Genomic DNA, 17,807 nt, shown 5'->3' with positions numbered 1-17,807 from the left:
TGAAGGATAATAACCCAACAGGAGCAGCTGCTTAGAGCTGCTGGTAGGAATAGGATAGTAAAACAATTTGTTGGAAAGAACCACTTTGCCTCTCCTCACTTTCTCCCCAATAAACTTTTATGACATTGACTTTATTATGACACAGAGACCTTACAAGCCTTTCAGAGACAGGGATTTTTTCCCCCTTTGACAGCAATACATGCAAACAGTTTGCTTAGAACCAGTGACTTCTACAGTAATAGGAACAACGACAGAGGCTTCGATGCTCTTGATCTCCCTTGCCCTTCTGAAAAAGAGGGAGAATCAGCGAGGCAGTTTCAGGGGTGGTCTCGAAAAAATTCCTTAGGAAATGATGCTGCATTTTTTAAAAACTCACTTTAAGAGTGAATCCCCCCTCCCCTCCAGTTCACAATTTATAGTTTGTACACTCCCCCCCTTTTTCTTTTTTACAGGCATCTGGATCCAAAAAACAGTCACACGTGAAAGGTGCCGGTATGAAAATGGAGCTTATGGAACAGAAGCTCTTCCATTTATAGAAAACATTTTCGGGAGAAAGAGAGACAGGGAGAGAGAGGGAGGGAGGGTGGGAGGAAGGAGATGTAGTGTGGGAGAAAGACTCACCTTTTTCTGCACTATATGAACAGGGGAAAGTCACAAGATGAGTCCAGAAAGATGAGAAAACGTCTGCGGGGACCCTCCTGCTGTGCCATGTACTGTGCAAAAGCACCAGAGCTGCTGCTGGTAGCTGCCTATGTGCGTGAAGGCAATGCCTTTGCAATCAGTGCCTGGTGCATTTGAGCCACAGCATGCTCCTAATGGTGTGTGGTGCTGCAGCTGCTGTGGTTGCAACCTACCAGGGCTCAAGTCTGCAGCAGGTCCTGAACTCAGCCAAGACACTTATCAGAGGAGGAGGAAGCAGCAGCAGCAGGGATATCAGCTTAGAGACACTCCGAAACCTCAATAGGCCAGAGCAGGAGACACGGCCAGGATGAACCTCAACAAGAGCTTCCAAGTCTGTTTTGCACCTTTGGTCTGAACAACAAAATGGCTTGGTTTGCTTCTGCTTCCTGGAGTCAGTTTACTTTGCCTTTGCCTCACTTCGTCCCACCCAGCCTCTGCCACTGACTCACTACATTTCCTGGACAGGAGGACCACTCTGCTCATTAATACCACTTACATGGCAGGATCTGGCTCTGACACACCTGTAAATCCCTCCTCTATCTCTCTTATTAAATCTCATTTTCTAGTGGAGGCTGATTTCAGGCCGCAACTCCCCCTCCTCCAGCAATTCGTAGAGGTTTTGCCCAAGTTCACTTTCTGCAGGATGTTACTGCCCATGGCCCTGCTAGTCTGGTCTGTTGGCCTCGATTCAAGGCCAGCTTACCGAAAATGCCTGGAAGCATTGGAGTCGCTAAAGCAATTATCCCCTTGCCACCAAGAAAGGATGGAGAAGGAGATGCCTCATGAACATGGTTGCCCAGTTGCCCAAATGCTATTTAAAGAAATACTGATCTTTAAATTTGCTGTTGGGTAGTGTGCTGCCGGGCTGCACCCTAGAGAGAGAAAACTGTATCTCTAAATCCCCCAGTGCTATGGGAAAGAAGCTGATCCTTCGTCTACTCAGGTCACATCTGCACCAAATCACGTGGTAAGCTATATTTCCCGGGATTCCAGGGAAGGCATGGTGGCTAAAGTGGTATAAATGTGTTTAAATGTATAGTGTGGATGTGATCTCAATCCTTTTGATCTTATCTAGGGCTGTGTCCCCCCCCCCCCAAAAAAAAAACATTGTTCATCAACTAACAAGAAAAGAAACTGCATTTGATAATGATCAAAGGGGAAGAGAAAAATTCAGAGAATTCTCATGGATAGTAAAGTTTTTGAGGCACTTCTCTCACTTTTGAGGTTGCTTGGGTGTGTGTTTTGAGTGCCTTTTAAAATTCATTCTGCAGGTTCCCCATTCCTGCATTAGCGGGTGGTGCCCGGTGGGACAAGGAATGTCTGCTGTCGATCAAGAGTCACAAGAGTCTCCTGCTGTCTTTTCTTTATTTAGGTTGTAAAGAAGGCTGATTGCCGAAGAATTGATGCTTTTGAATTATGGTGCTGGAGGAGACTCTTGAGGGTCCCATGGACTGCAAGATCAAACCTATCCGTTCTGAAGGATATCAGCCCTGCGTGCTCACTAGAAGGACAGATCCTGAAGCTGAGGCTCCAAGACTTTGGCCACCTCATGAGAAGAGAAGACTCCCTGGAAAAGACCCTGATGTTGGGAAGGATGGAGGGCACAAGGAGAAGGGGACGACAGAGGACGAGATGGTTGGATGCTGTTCTTGAAGCTACCAGCATGAGTTTGACTAAACTGCGGGAGTCAGTGGAAGACAGGAGTGCCTGGCGTGCTCTGGTCCATGGGGTCATGAAGAGTCGGACACGACTAAACGACTAAAGAACAACAAACTGCAGGGCCCTGAGATTTCGTTAGGGCCATGGGGCTGGGGGAAGCACTAATCACCCCCTGCCCTGAACTGTTTCCTCGACTTAAAGACTGCTACTGTCCATGGAAGAGAAACAAGATGGGTACCGTAGTTTTATTTGTAGCCCACCACATTTAGCAGGAGCTCCAAATGATGTGTTTTAAATTGGGGTTGACATGGAATCTCTAATAGGTTAATATCTCCCCAGTGTTGCAGTTCTAGTCCAATTTAGTCTCCCCTGCCATTTTCAGATTTAAAAAAAAGGCTTTCGAAGATCTGATATTTTTTTACTGCCATCACTGCATCCAGATGAAATTATGGCAACTGGGTTCCACAGGCAGTAGTGAGGGTTAGGGCGGGAGGATGACTGCTGTCATTGTGAGAGTGGCTGGATTTGACTTCCTGCTGAAACCTGTAATTGATCAGTTAGTATTAATCAATCAAGTAGGTACAGATTGAAAGTATGGGTTGTTTTTTTTAAAATTAGAGTCGTGCCGTATGGATTGGATCTCTGGGCAAGCTTGCCTTGGTGAAAACCATCAATGCATGTACAATAATGCAGGCAATTTCCAAATGATAAATCATCTGTCCGTAATGCTTAGTCCAGAGAAACTGTTGTCTTCATTAGAAGACGCTCAGCACCCACCCAACCCCCTGGTCTGAAGTGCTGCAGTATTCCATCCAGTTAAAAGCCAGACCATCTAGGAAACCATCCTGCCTTGCATCTTGAATTAAGGCAGATGGGGCAGCCATTTTGACTCCAGGACAGAAATACTTCTGGCGCCACCCAGCAAAGGATCCATTTTGGGGAATCAGAAGTTCACCACAATTAAAAAATATTCCAACAGGTTGTGGTTTTTTTTGGGTCAGGCATTCTGTACCTCAGTTTCAAACTAGTCTAGGTAGCCACAAATCCACTGGTATTCTTCACAAATTTACATATATATATATACACACACACACACATATATACACAACAGGAGTTTGCTGGGTTTCATTTTGCCATTCTGTGATACTCCCGTTACAAGGAATGTCTGCCTGAAACTGCCCTTAGCAGGGCACAACACTGGGTGGCGCCATAGTTCAAAACTCCCAATGGCGCAGGAGCCAGAAGAATAGAATATGCTTTGCCAGCATGGCTTTGAAACCCAGTATCTTACATCTTGCTCTTTTCAAGAGGTGCAGGAAGGACAGAAGCAACGCAGAGGCAAAGCCGAGGACCCCAAGGGCAGGTGTGAGACATGGCCAACTGGACAGCGTAGGCCACTGGGACTGGGGAGTTGATGTTAAATGGGAAATTCCATAACCCACAGCTCGGCAGTTTTCCTTATGATCCATTCTGGCATCATTTGCCTTCGGCGGTAGCTGGTGCCTATGGTAGGGAGGAATGCAGGGAGCCCGACAGTAGGTGGAGCCAGAGCTGAGGATGAGCAGAGACAATTGGCTGTAGTTTCCACCCTGTCCTCCTGAGTTCCGCAAGGGCAACACTGGGACTAAGGAGGAGAAAGCTGGCAGTGCAGTTCTCTGCACTGGTAAGAAGAAGGTGGGCAGGTTTGGGGAGGGGGGGACAACTAAGGTTGGTAAGGCAGTGCCTTATTCGTGCTAATGGACTTGCCTCCACTGTCGACTTTTAAGGTTATCAGAGAGACTAGAAGAAGAAGTGTGTTTGGATTTGCTATCCCGCTTTATCACAACCCGAAGGAGTCTCAAAGCGGCTAACAATCTCCTTTCCCTTCCTCCTTCACAACAAACACTCTGTGAGGTGTGTGAGGCTGAGAGACTTCAGGGAAGTGTGACTAGCCCAAGGTCACCCAGCAGCTGCATGTGGAGGAGCGGGGAAGCGAACCTAGTTCCCCAGATTACGAGTCTACAGCTCTTAACCACTGCACCACACTGGCTCTCAAGGTACTAGTGAAGAACTCAAGGACTAGTGAAGAAGGGAATCCAGGGGGGTTATTTTTTTAAAGTCCATAGAAGTCCATTGGTTTTATGTTAGGAAAGTCAGGGCAGGACTTTGAGGCAGAGGTTTGGGGTCCCACTGCAGAATGAGCAAGAGGACCCCCAATGGGCTGGCTTACCACAGTCTGAAATGTGAAGCAATGCAGATTAACATCTAAAGCAGACCCTCCAAATGTCCCTATTTTCTAGGGACATCCCTGATTTAGGGAAGCCGTCCCAGTTTCTGATTTGATCCCTGCTTTTCCTTAGGATATCCCTCTTTTCATTGGAGAAATGCTGGAGGGTAGGGAGTTATCTATCCCCCAAGTCACTGGAAGGCAATCCTGTATAAGGAAGGTTTTTTCCAATGCTTAATGTTTTATTATGTTTTTATATATGTTGGAAGCTGCCCAGAGTGGCTGGGACAACCCAGTGAGATGTGTGGGGTATAAATAGTAAAATTATCCTTATGGAATGGGACGCCTCTATTATCATTGGAGAAATGTTGGAGGGCATGATAAAGGGAACCCCTACCCTGTATTAAGTGCAGGGTTTAAAATTACTTAACTGCAGTACCGTATGTTTGATTCAGTTTAGCCAGCCATGTTTTTGTGGTGTGGTTTTATAGTTTTTCAGCTGCCTTGGGTTTCTTGTTTTATGGTAAAAGGGCAGAATAATGCCAGTATTAATAATATAGGAATGAGAACCACTAGCATTTAGGGCAAAACCCCCAGCATGTGTGGACCAGTTGTGGTTGGGAGGCATCTTAGTCTTCTACATGCACTGCCCAAATGACTAAAGCAAATGCTGGACACAGTAGCTGCTGGAGGTCAATGGATTTTGTGAGCTTTAAATGAGACTAACCAATGGTGGGTCATCCCAGACCATGAGTATCTACTTTCGCATGTACATAAGCAGAGTGTAATTCTGCAGATTTGGTTAAGCAAAAAAGTAATGCTTTCACTAGTTGGAAATGAAGTCAAGAGTTCTGACTTCCCTGCAAAATGTCGATCTCATTTCAAAAGAGTTTTGCAAGGACTGGATTTCACCGTAGAACATGAACTGTGCATATATATATATATATATATATATATATATATATAGTGTTACATATTACAGATGCCACATTTAGACCTTATAATAGAGTAATTTAAGTCACTGCAGCAAAAGAAATCCTCAACAGTCCCCTGGTTTTTACTATTTCATATCAGAAGAGAGAGCAGAAAATTTGTAGAAGATCAAATGACAAATCCACAAAGAAAGACACTAAAGCGATGGAAATTGCTCTGTAAAAATAGTAATGGTTCAAATTAGGTGTCTGAGCTTCCGCTCGGCTCCCGAGAGCTATAAATAATTCAGCTCATCCAAACGAGAGGCGTTCTGCAGGCGTGTGGTGGAGGATTCCAGCCTTTTCCCTATACACCCTGCATTGCCACACAACATTTGTCTGATGAAAGTGCAGCTTTACGCCACAAGCCAGATAAAACCGGCTTCGTCTTACTCTACCCTGTAGTTGTTATTGCTGGATCAATGAGACATTCTCACAAGAGGAAAACGTAGCAAAATTATGTGAAAAGAAAAGTTGCCGCTACCAAGCTTAACGTTCTTTAGTTTTTTGAGGGCTGGGCCAGAAGATCTTTTCCTGCCTGGGGGAAAGGAGAAGTTGGTGTCCACACCCAAATCCACATACGGAAGCTGACCTGACTGGCAGGGGGATCTGATTTCAGTACTGATGATGGGGGAGTTTCCTCTTGAGAGCAACAAGCTGGCTTAGGGCAGGGCTGGGGAACCTGCATACCCTCCAACATTTCTCTGATGTATATAGGGATATCCTATTCCATCATCAAGGGACACGGGTGGCACTGTGGGTTAAACCACAGAGCCTAGGGTTTGCCGATCAGAAGGTCAGGGGTTCGAATCCCCACAACGGGGTGAGCTTCCGTTGCTCGGTCCCTGATCCTGCCAACCTAGCAGTTCGAAAGCATGTCAAAGTGCAATTAGATAAATAGGTACCACTTCAGCGGGAAGGTAAACGGTGTTTCCGTGTGCTGCTCTGGTTCGCCAGAAGTGGCTTAGTCAGGCTGGCCACATGACCCAGAAGCTATACATCGGCTCCCTCGGCCAATAAAGCGAGCTGAGCGCCGCAACCCCAGAGTTGGCCGCAACTGGATCTAATGGTCAGGGGTCCCTTTGCCTATTCCATCAGCATCATCATCATCATCATCATCATCATCATTTTACTATTTATACCCCACCCATCTGACTGGGTTCTTCCAGCCACTTTGGGAGGCTTCCAACACAGGAGCAGAAAATAAGCTAACTCACTTGGACTTTTATTCACAAGTGAGTCCTCATGATTTTCATGGAACTCACTTTTTATAAAGAACAGCTCAGATGTGAGTGTTCATCACTTGGGGAGGCTGAATGTGGGAATGGGTCATTACAGATCAAACCTCACAGACAGAATGCTCCTATTTCCTGATGGCATCTCAAATCATTACATTTGGCAAGTCATGAATGATGGGAGTTAACGAAGTCATGAACTATGGGAGTTGTAGTCCAACAACATCCAGAGGGTGCCATAGGATGAATATAAAAATGTCCACACTGGGAATGTTCTGTGCAATTCAATACCTACTATTGCTGTGCTCTGGTAATTGTAATATTTTATCATTCTGTGGGGTTTTAACTGTTTTGTTCTTCATGGTTCTAATTTTCCCTTAGGGGCTTTCATGTGTGTGTGTGTGTGTGTGTGAGAGAGAGAGAGAGAATAGCAAAAACCTCATTGCTGGAGGATGGAGTCTACATACTCTGCAACATACTTAACCTATTCATTAATTCAGCCTCATTTCAACAAAAGCCGCAGAAAACAAAACCTTTCCCCCCTCCGATTATGTGTCAAGAAATAACTGACCTCTGGTCAGCAGACAATAAACTCTCACATCAATAAATAGCACTATGTCCTTGATATTCTCTGCCTCAAAATGGACTGAATATCTAATAATAAGGTTTCGGGACTGACTTAGAGGAAGAGAAGGGGGGGGGGGAGAGAAGGATCTCAACACGATTGAAGTTCCAGCACACCCATTAACACCCATTCCAAAATTAAGGAATGGGGTCATTTCATTCCCCTGCTCCTTCTTTAATCACTAATCTGCTGATAACCTTTATGATTGTCCATCCTCACAGGTTTGTATTGGCACAAATCAATGAGTTGACAACTTGGGAGAGGGATATTAACTCAGCTGGGGTGGCAGCATTTTTTAATTGTGGAAAAGTAAACCAAATAAGAGTGGCAAGCAACCTTAGATGGATCTCTAAGACTGTGTAATCAATGGGGAGAAAATATGCAAGTTCTGCACCTACCACCTGAAACCCCAAAGTCCCACCAAGTCTTCTGCTATGTCATTTACACAGATGCGTAGATAGGCCTTGAGGAAGTTGACATCAGGAAGATGCTGCAATCTTTGTAAATTGGTTCAAAATACTTGAAAAAAGCTGGCTTGTGCCTCTTTCTTACTGATTTTTTTTAAAAAATGAACGTTCGCTAATGACTTTTTAACTTTAGTTGATATGAACTTAAATGATTGAAATGGGCTAGGTTTTCTCCTCCTTGCAGATCCATCCAGAGATGTTGCACTGTGTTAAAGCATGGGGACCCTCAGGCTCAGGGGCCAAATGTGGCCCTCCAGACCTCTCTACCTGGCCCTTTATTCTCTCCCTAGGCCATGCCTATCTATTAGCCCCACCTCCGACAGCTGCATGTCCTCCTCAGGCAATACTGCTTGGCTGGAATGTATTATTGAACTGTGGTGGCCTGGATATAGAAGTGTGTATATGTGTATCTCAGGTCTGTAGCTCCACCCACTTTTGCCTCTGGTCACACCCACTTTTGACATCTGACAACCTTACACTGGGATGTAGTGCTTGGAAGGTTGGCCAAGAAAGAATGAAACTCTTAAGATGAAAAAAGTTCCCCACCTCCACACTACATCTTCCTGTACTATTCATCATTCAATGGATGCCCCTAACCTAGCTGTACTTCTGCCTTTCTTTTTGCTAGTACGCCACCTTGTATTGGGATGATTCAGACCTCAGATCATCTCTCCCACTGGCTCCCCCATTCATCCTGTTGCTCCTTTTACTATGAAAATCATTCAGAAAATTATCCCAGGTCTTTGGTATGGATGATGAGAGGGACCAATCACAGAGAGAACAAGGAAGGAAGGAAGCAAAGTAAGCAAAGGGGATGGAGGAAGTAAAGAAGAACAGGAGGAGAGAGAGGGAGGGAAGGAGGGAGGAAGAGAGGGAGGGAGGTGTCTAATTGTAGAGTCACAACACACCAGACAACCTTTGAGCTTATGGGTAAATGGATTTTCATTCTCAGCCTCCAACCTCTTCCACGCCATATGTGTGGAGGAGAAGTTTTCTTGCAAGGAGATATCTGGTGACATAGGGTAGCTTCTGATGACAATGAATGAAGCATCTTATTTTGATGAACATGAACATAGCAAGAGGCACCACCCCTCAACATGACCAACGCTCCTTCAGAATTCCCCACCTCTCCTCCACAACGGCTTCTTTACCCCCATTGTTTTTCATTGACAAAATGGCGGCAACAACAACAAAATCTCCGCCAGAGTTCCTCCTGCACAATCACCCCAAAGTTCAACCAACCACAAAGGCCTGTATCTCCCCTCACCCAACGCTACCCACAATGCCTTCCATCCAGCCCGTGGGTGGGAAAATCTCCTGCTGTTCCATTGGCAAGGGGGAAACACTCGCAGAACAAAATCCGGCCCATGAGACTCAGAGAACAGACACATTTTCCTCATACATCCACAAGTCTTGATGCCTTGAGTCACAAACAGAGAGAGGATGAGTTGGCAGATGATCACATTGCAATGTTTGAATTGGCTTTCCTTTTTTAAAAAATGAAAAAAACAAAAACAAAAGGAGAGGGGGAGTTATACACACATGTATCACAGCATTTTAGCGAGGTGTTCTCCTGTGTTTTCCCCGACAGCAGTTGAGCAATCTCTGTTACGCCTGGATGTAAGGCAGTTGGAAGTTGAAAGCAGCATCCATGAAGCGTTCTCAGTCGCAGTTGTGTTCCGCAAGGTTCTTGATAATTTGCCTTGTTGCTTAAAGTTTAGCAAGGAAAGGGAACCTTTTAAAAAAAGATGTTCTCGTTCACCCCCTTTTATTGGTAAGTCAGACAAAATTAACAGGCAAGATTTGTGTTGTTGTTGTTTAAAAAGAGGAGAGTGTGCAGGAAAAAGGGAGGGATTCTGAAGATGGCCTTGAGGAGGTTACATTTTAGAGAGAGGTAACACAAATGTTTGATTTCTGTTTCCCCAATTTGCAACAGGCAAGATTGTGTGTGTGTGTGTGTGTGTGTGTGTGTTTTAGCTTCCTATACAAACTCAGTTATCACATATCCCAAGAAACATCCCTTTCCCAAGGCTTACTGTAACCCACCCCTAACCAGCAGTAGTCAGATGAAACAATATGTTCACTTGACTTTTGGAACTGGGATGCTGAAGATGTGTGTTTTTGTTTGTTTTTAAAGAACTAGATGGAAGAGCAATCGTGCAGGAAAGCTATTTCCACCTCCAGGAGAAAGAACAAGAGCGATACAAAGTCTGTAGAGGAGACGTAGGCGCCATATTGGACTCCACTCTACATTGGCACTGGCATCCGTTTGAGATCTATATATGATATATGTTTATGTATATATATATATATTTATAATATGTATATTGGTAGGTTTGTTTGTGTCTGTTTTAGCACACTGTCCCATTCTCAGGTCTCGATTTGGGGCAGTTGGTCCTGGGGACAGGTTGAACAGAAGGGGCCAAGGTGCAGAAGAAGCCGGAGATCAGAGTGAGACCCAGGCCTCCCCATGCGCAAAACATGGACCAGCCGTAGCCATGGCTGATGTCGTCTGGAAGTCCATACAGGTACCGGGGGTATCGGGAGAGCTCGAAGTTGATCCCAGCCACACAGGTGCACAGCGAAATGATGCAGAAGGTTCCTGCAGAAGGAGAAGAAAAGGAGAAGAGGGAAAAGAAGGAAGGAAGGAAGGAAGGAAGGAAGGGGGAAGAGGAGGATGGAGATGGGTTAGATTATAAAAAGCAATCAGGTTAATCTGAACTGTCTTGGTTTGTTATTTTTCTTTCTTTATGTGTCTTCTACTCTCCGTTATCTTGTACCCCATTTCCTGAACCTGCAATATAGAACAGATTTCTTTGTTGTTGCTATACTTACCTGGTATGATCCCTGAAGATTACCATATGCATTTAAAAAAAATACTTGCTTAGTGATTGTTCTTTGTTTGTATTTGTTGTTTCTTCAGTCCTTATTACGACACAATGGTTTGACTTTGCTATGCCAATTACTGTTATTAAGCAATTGATTCAACTTTTAGGATGTATTAAAAATCAATAAAAATGTACCAAAAAAGTAAAGAGCAATCGGTTGTCCACCGTGTGAAAAAAGAAGGGAGTTGGGTGAAGCGGCTGGGGAAACCACACCAGTGGGGAACAACGGTTAGAGTGTTGAACAAAATGGGAGACCAGGGTCCAAATCTCCACTTGGCCATGAAGCTCACTGGGTGACCTTGGACCAGTTACAAGTCACATTCACACCATAATTTACAGCACATTCAACACAAAATGGCTCCCCCAAAGAATCCTGGGAAAACTGCAGTTTGCCCCTCACAGAGCTATAGTTGTTATCACCCTTAACAAACACAGTTCCCAGGAATCTTTGGGGGAAGCCATGCACTTTAAATATATGGACTGCACGTGACGACAATCTAAAATACTTCTTTGCGGTTGTTGTGAGGATACCATGGAGACAGGGGTGAACCATGAAGGCCACCTTGAGAGCCTTGGATGGAAATAAGATATAAATGTAATAATGAACAAACAAAGAAACAAACACAGAATTTCACTGCAGAAACCCAATAAGATCAGTGAGGTTGATGGGCAAAAGGCACAGAGCCTTCTCTGTGGTGGCCCCACGGCTCTGGTGCTCTGTACTAGTGGATCTCTGGAAGGCTGTCATACTTTGGTCATCCCAGAAGGCCATGGAGCAGTAGCAGTGGTTAGCCAGTCCCTGGCTACAGAAGCAGAGTTGGATTATGCTTTGCCCCATTCCCAGTCCCAATTTATGACAATCCTTGACTCCAGCAAGTGGCACTCTGCACTAAGCATGCCGGAGGAACTGATAATAAATATTAAGAACTGGCTGAACGGGGCAGAAGGTGGAATCCTTGAACAGGGGAGGGAGATAAACTTTGTTTCCTGGTTGCAAGTGTTTTTGCCTTTTGTGAGCTATGTAAGCCCCTAATCTATGAGGCTCTGCTTGGCTGGCTGTTATTTCCCAAATTTAATTTTCACTTGTGGTTCACCCTAGCAAATGAAATTGTAAGTCAACAAAAATATGATTCAGAGATGCTTAGACTAGTAGCTAGAAGTTCTGACTCCAGGCTCCAGAGACCTGCCTAATTCTCTGCTCCCTGTTGATAGTCTGGGTACATCAGTTTTGCTGTGATAAGGTCCGTTGCTTTGTGACTCTGCTCCTAAATGAGAATGCCAGCTCTTTTTCTATCCCCAAAGAGTGGAGGTTGGGATTCCTTTCAATTCCAATTCCCCCAAAGATTTTAGTGAAGGATTGCAGCAAGTAAAATATAAGAAGGAGATAAGGAGCTTTCTTATTAAACCAAGTCAAAATTTTCCCCCATTTGTGGTATATATTCAAGGCAGTATCATGCCACTTTAAACAGTCTTCGCTTCCCCCAATGAATCCTGGGAACTGTAGTTTGCTGAGAGTGCTGAGAGTTGTTTGGATACCCCTTTGCAGAGCTACAATTCCCAGAGTACCTTGGGAAGAGGAATTGGTTGTTAAACTACTCTGGGAACTGAAACCAATGGACAAGTCAGGTTGACTGATTTCATCAGGCCTGCTCTGAAGAGGAGTGTGTTTCACCCTAGACTTGTTTACGGAGTTTTCATTCTGGCTTCTTTATGAGGAGGTTATGTGATGTCGTGTCAAGCAATTATCTCAAGTGTTGGCTTGGCTGGTAGAGCATGAGATTCTTCATCTGAGGGTCATGGGTTTGAGCCCCACATAGGGCAAATGATTCCTGCATTGTCAAGGTTTGGATTAGATGACCCTTGTGGTCCCTTCCAACTCTACAATTCTGTGATTCTAATTGTTATACCACACTTTCCAGTGCATTTCTCCATCTCTTTCTTTACTGAAAAAGTCCAATTTTGCTGGATCTGTATGCCTGTCTATCTATCTGTCTGTCTGTCAATCTGTCTACAGTGGTACCTCAGGTTACATATGCTTCAGGTTACAGACACTTCAGGTGACAGACTCCGCTAACCCAGAAATGTTACCTCAGGTTAAGAACTTTGCTTCAGGATGAGAACAGAAATTGTGCTCCGGCAGCACGGCGGCAGCGGGAGGCCCAATTAGCTAAAGTGGTGCTTCAGGTTAAGAACAGTTTCAGGTTAAGAACGGACCTCCAGAACGAATTAAGTTCTTAACCCGAGGTACCACTGTATTTGTCTGTCTGTCTGGTTTTGGATGCTCCTGTATATATCTCAACAGGTAGACCCAATGCTCCTTCACCAACCAATTTCTATCCACACTCCCCAGCCCCCAAATATGTGCAAGGCAATCCAACATTGTGCACATGGACCTGGCCCAAGAAATTCAGCATCCTTATTAGCTACTTAAATTATTCCGCAGCCTTATCAAAATTATTGAAGAATAAAACTCCACTCCCTCCCTGCTGTGTGGTGACAAGGCCCATTCTGCCAGAGCAGCTCTGAAGCAAGCGCCTTCTGTGTGCGGATTAAACGCCTCAGCAGCACAAGGCTCTCGAGAGCGCTTCATTGTTTGGCACGCACTTGCATGGAATATAAATGATTGTTTAATTACACACTGTAGCCTCATCATCGGCTAACAGACGGGCGTGTGGCAGATAGGGTTTAGTTTAAATCTGCCCTTATTTATGAAAATGCCTTGGAAAAGGGGAAGCGGCCTGATTGGCTGATGCAGGGACTGTGCTATGTGAGATCACAAATCCTCCTGGATTAGAATATAGACACACACACACACACACACACACACAACTCTAGGAGCCAGAATCACAATAGACTGGCCGAGATTGTTTTAGTATGGTGAATTTGGGCCAGTTCAACACAGGTTCCCCAGCAACAAGAGCAGCTGTGTGCCTCCCTCAGCCAAGCACACACTGCAAAATCATGTGTGGAAACCTTTGTGTGACCAAGGCTGTGTCTGTTTCCATGTTTGTGGCAGCGGAGAGGGCGAGGGGAAAACTGAGAAGGCAAAAATGGCTGCTTGCTGTCTTGCTAAAACAGCTTGGCAGATGGTAATCTGGACCTGTACAAGGTGTGAGTCTCCAAAGCTTGCCGCTATTGTGTGGCTGTCTGTCAAGCCTTTGCTGCCTGTCTCAGTACTGAACAAACAGAGTGTGTGTGAGAAAGGAGAAGGATCGTATCACGGCGGCAGAACATCTGCTTGGCATGTAGAAGGTCCCAGGTTCAATCCTTGGCACCTCCAGCTAGGGCTGGGAAAGACTCCAGTCTGAATCCCTGGAAAACCACTGCCAGTCAGTGCAGTGGCGTAGCGTGGGGGGTGCGGGGGGGCCGGCCGCACCGGGCGCAACATCTGGGGGGGCGTGCAGGGGGGGCCCGGCCGCACCGGGCGCAACATCTGGGGGGGGGGCGCGCTCGCACTTGCGGCTCTCTGCCCCTACCTGGCTCACTCACTCTCTCTCACTGCAGTGCTGGCTGTGCGAATCCGATCCGAGCCGCCGGGTCGCCGCCCACTGTGGAGGGGAGGGTGCCAGGCGTGGGGTGCGGAGAGAGAGCGAGGGACTATCTGGGGGAGGGACAGTGCAGCGGGGGGGGGGGCGCAAATTACTTGCCTTGCCCCGGGTGCTGACAACCCACGCTCAGTGTAGACTGGGGGTGGGGAACCTAAGGCCTGGGGGCCAAATACAACCCTTGAAATCTCTATGTCTGACCTGTCTGAGACACTCGCTAGTCCATATTACCTCCCTAGCCATACATACCTCCTACTGACTCGGCTTTCATACCCTCCAATATTTCTCCAATGAAAATAGGGACGTCCTATTCCATACCTGTCAATATTTTTCTGATGAAATTTGAGACATCCCTTCCAAAGTTTCTTCAATCAAAATAGGGACATCCTAAGGAAAAGTGGGATATTCTGGGATCAAATCAGAAACCGGGACGGCTTCTGCAAATCCAGAACTGTCTCTGAAAATGGGGACACCTCGAGCGTCTGAGATTTGCACCCCTTTTGAGTGTATTTGCTTGGCTGGAAGGACACTGGCTCTTCTTTTCCTGATAGGAAGACAGAGAAGGGGGTGTGAATGTGTATAGAAACCAGCTCACCGTGCCAAGGTGAAATTGTAGACAATACTGCTCTAGATGGACTAATGAACCAATTCAGTACAAGGCAGCTTCTTAAGGCCACATTCGCTCTAAACCATTAAAATCTCTATGATACCACTTTAAACAGGCATGGCTTCCCCCAAAGAATTCTGGGAGATTTAATTTGTTAAGAGTGTTAAAAAGGTAAAGGTACCCCTGACCATTAGGTCCAGTTGCAGACGCCTCTGGGGTTGCGGTGCTCATCTAGCTCTATAGGCCGAGGGAGCCGGTGTTTGTCCACAGACAGCTTCCAGGTCATGTGGCCAGCATTAATAAACTGCTTCTGGCGAACTAGAGCAGTGCATGGAAACGCCGTTTACCTTCCCGCCGGAGCGGTACCTATTTATCTACTTGCACTTTGACGTGCTTTCGAACTGCTAGGTTGGCAGGAGCAGGGACTGAGCAACGGGAGCTCACCTCGTCGCAGGGATTCGAACCTCCGACCTTCTGATTGGCAAGTCCTAGGCTCTGTGGTTTAACCCACAGCACCACCTGCGTCCCTGTGAAGAGTTGTTAGGAGATCCCTATTCCCCTCAGACAGCTACAGTTCCCAGAGTGGTTTAACAATCAGTCCCTCTTCACCAGAAATTCTGAGAATTGTGGCTCAGTGAGTGGAACAGGGGTTGCATAACAACTCTCAGCACCCTTAACAAATTGCAGCTCCCAGAATTCTTTGGTGGTGGGGGGGGGGAGCCATGCCTCTTTAAAGATAACATATCACTGTAACTATATGGTGTGAATATGACCAGTGGCGTAGTGTGGGGGGTGTGGGGGGGGGGCGGCCGCACCGGGCGCAACATCTGGGGGTTAGGGTTAGGGGGCGCAAATCCACGGGTTAGAGGGCGCAAATTACTTGCCTTGCCCCGGGTGCTGACAACCCACGCTACGCCACTGAATATGACCTATGATCACTGAGTTTATGTGATAGCTTGATCAGAGGTTTTGAAAAGTCTGAGGTGTGTGTGTATGAGAGGGAGAGGGAGATAGGAGCACTGAACTTCTTCTGAGTCTTTGAACTGAGATCTTCCATTTCCAAGCATAATGCCCATTAGAGTTTCAACCTTGGTAGCAGCCCGTCTCCAACTTCATCAAGACCTCTGTTATAATTTGAGCTGACCTTCATTATTGGGAGAGAAGGACTCAACAGCTTCCAGAGCAATAAAGGGACTTTTAACACCCTTTCTTTTTTGACCTCACCGCAGCATAACCCATTCATCCATTCTATGGGATACGTATAATAGCCCCATTTCTAATCTTAAAAAGGAGATTGGTATCTCTGAATCTGACTTTGGCTTTTATTTTTAAAGTGATACTTGAGGGTAGCTGAAATTTGTCAGTTTGCAACCTTGGAAACGAGAGAACTCTGCCTTATCTATAGAACAGAGAGATAAGAAGACCAACTTCTACTGGTGAGGACGTGCAGGTTTAGGAGTTTGCAGACCTTTTCCTTCCTCCTTTTCCTTCTTCTTCTGAAGAATCCTGTGTTACTTGAAAGTTTACTCAAACATCTCCCCCCCCCCCCAAAAAAAATAAGATAAAGGTAAAGGGACCCCTGACCATTAGGTCCAGTCGTGACCGACTCTGGGGTTGCAGTGCTCATCTCGCTTTATTGGCCGAGGGAGCCGGCGTACAGCTTCCGGGTCATGTGGCCAGCATGACTAAGCCACTTCTGGTGAACCAGAGCAGTGCATGGAAACGCCGTTTACCTTCCTGCCAGAGCAGTACCTATTTATCTGCTTGCACTTTGATGTGCTTTCAAACTGCTAGGTTGGCAGGAGCAGGGACTGAGCAACAGGAGCTCACCCCATCGTGGGGATTTGAACCGCCGACCTTCTGATTGGCAAGTCCTAGGCTCTGAGGTTTAACCCACAGCGCCACCCATGTCCCCTCCCCCCAAAATACTAGTGTACAAAATTGGATTCAGGGAGCCAAACCATTAATACTAATACATCAAATTCTGGAGCAAGTTCAAATGTGTCAGAATTTGTTTTGGTTCAGGCCATGAAAGAATTGGTATGGTTAACTAAATTGAAAAGTTATTGTTCTGCCATAGAAATAAATAATTTTTATTTAAAAAAAAGCATTATAATATTGAACTACATTACAACTGCTGCTGCTACAATTAGGATCTGCATCAAAGCATTGCAATGTGGAGTGCTCCTTTCAGGGTGCCAACCAACCGGCCACACCCAGGATAGTAAAAGTAAAGGTAAAGGTACCCCTGCCCATACGGGCCAGTCTTGACAGACTCTAGGGTTGTGCGCCCATCTCACTCAAGAGTCCGGGGGCCAGCGCTGTCCGGAGACACTTCCGGGTCACGTGGCCAGTGTGACATTGCTGCTCTGGCGAGCCAGAGCCGCACACGGAATGCCGTTTACCTTCCCGCTAGTAAGCGGTCCCTATTTATCTACTTGCCCTTGGGGGTGCTTTCGAACTGCTAGGTTGGCAGGCGCTTGGACCGAACAACGGGAGCGCACCCCGCCGCCGGGATTCGAACCGCTGACCTTTCGATCGGCAAGCCCTAGGCGCTGAGGCTTTTACCCACAGCGCCACCCGCGTCCCCTTTCCCCTTCCTTCCTGTTTTCCATTCCTCCAATACCCATCCAGCATTCCATGCCCACTGAGCATGCTCAGTCCTCACTGGGTGCCATGACCCTGGAGTCAGCTGATACCAACAGTTTCTTCTGGACACATGGCCATTAAAAAGCTGGGCAAAGCTCCACAACTTCCACAAGGCATATCATGGTTCTTAGGCTAAAATAAGTCCTTCTCTCAGTGGCTGTCCAGAATTAAGTTTGAACCAAATTGGGCATTGGGTTTCTAGAAGGAGTTATTTTAGCCTAAGAATGCTTTTTTAAAATAAAAAATATTTATTTCTGTGGCAGGATAATAACTT

The 17,807-nt window shown here is 46.1% G+C and overlaps 1 protein-coding gene across 1 annotated transcript in view; it reads right to left on the bottom strand.

Annotated features, from left to right (window-relative positions):
* Window positions 1-9,595: 9,595 nt before the first annotated feature.
* The window catches only part of TMEM178B (transmembrane protein 178B), a 263,560-nt gene continuing 255,348 nt past the window's right edge, over window positions 9,596-17,807 (bottom strand). Inside the window, exon 4 of the mRNA XM_083401548.1 lies at window positions 9,596-10,446. Within this exon, the coding sequence (XP_083257674.1) occupies window positions 10,196-10,446 (251 nt within the window). The 3' untranslated portion in view covers window positions 9,596-10,195. The remainder of the gene's footprint in view (window positions 10,447-17,807) is intronic.

This window comes from Podarcis tiliguerta, assembly GCF_965153285.1.
Source record: "Podarcis tiliguerta genome assembly, chromosome: 10".
NCBI classification, from domain to species: Eukaryota; Metazoa; Chordata; class Lepidosauria; order Squamata; family Lacertidae; genus Podarcis; species Podarcis tiliguerta.
The sequence above is the reverse complement of the archived record's forward strand: the minus strand, read 5'-3'. Positions and strand labels throughout refer to the sequence as shown.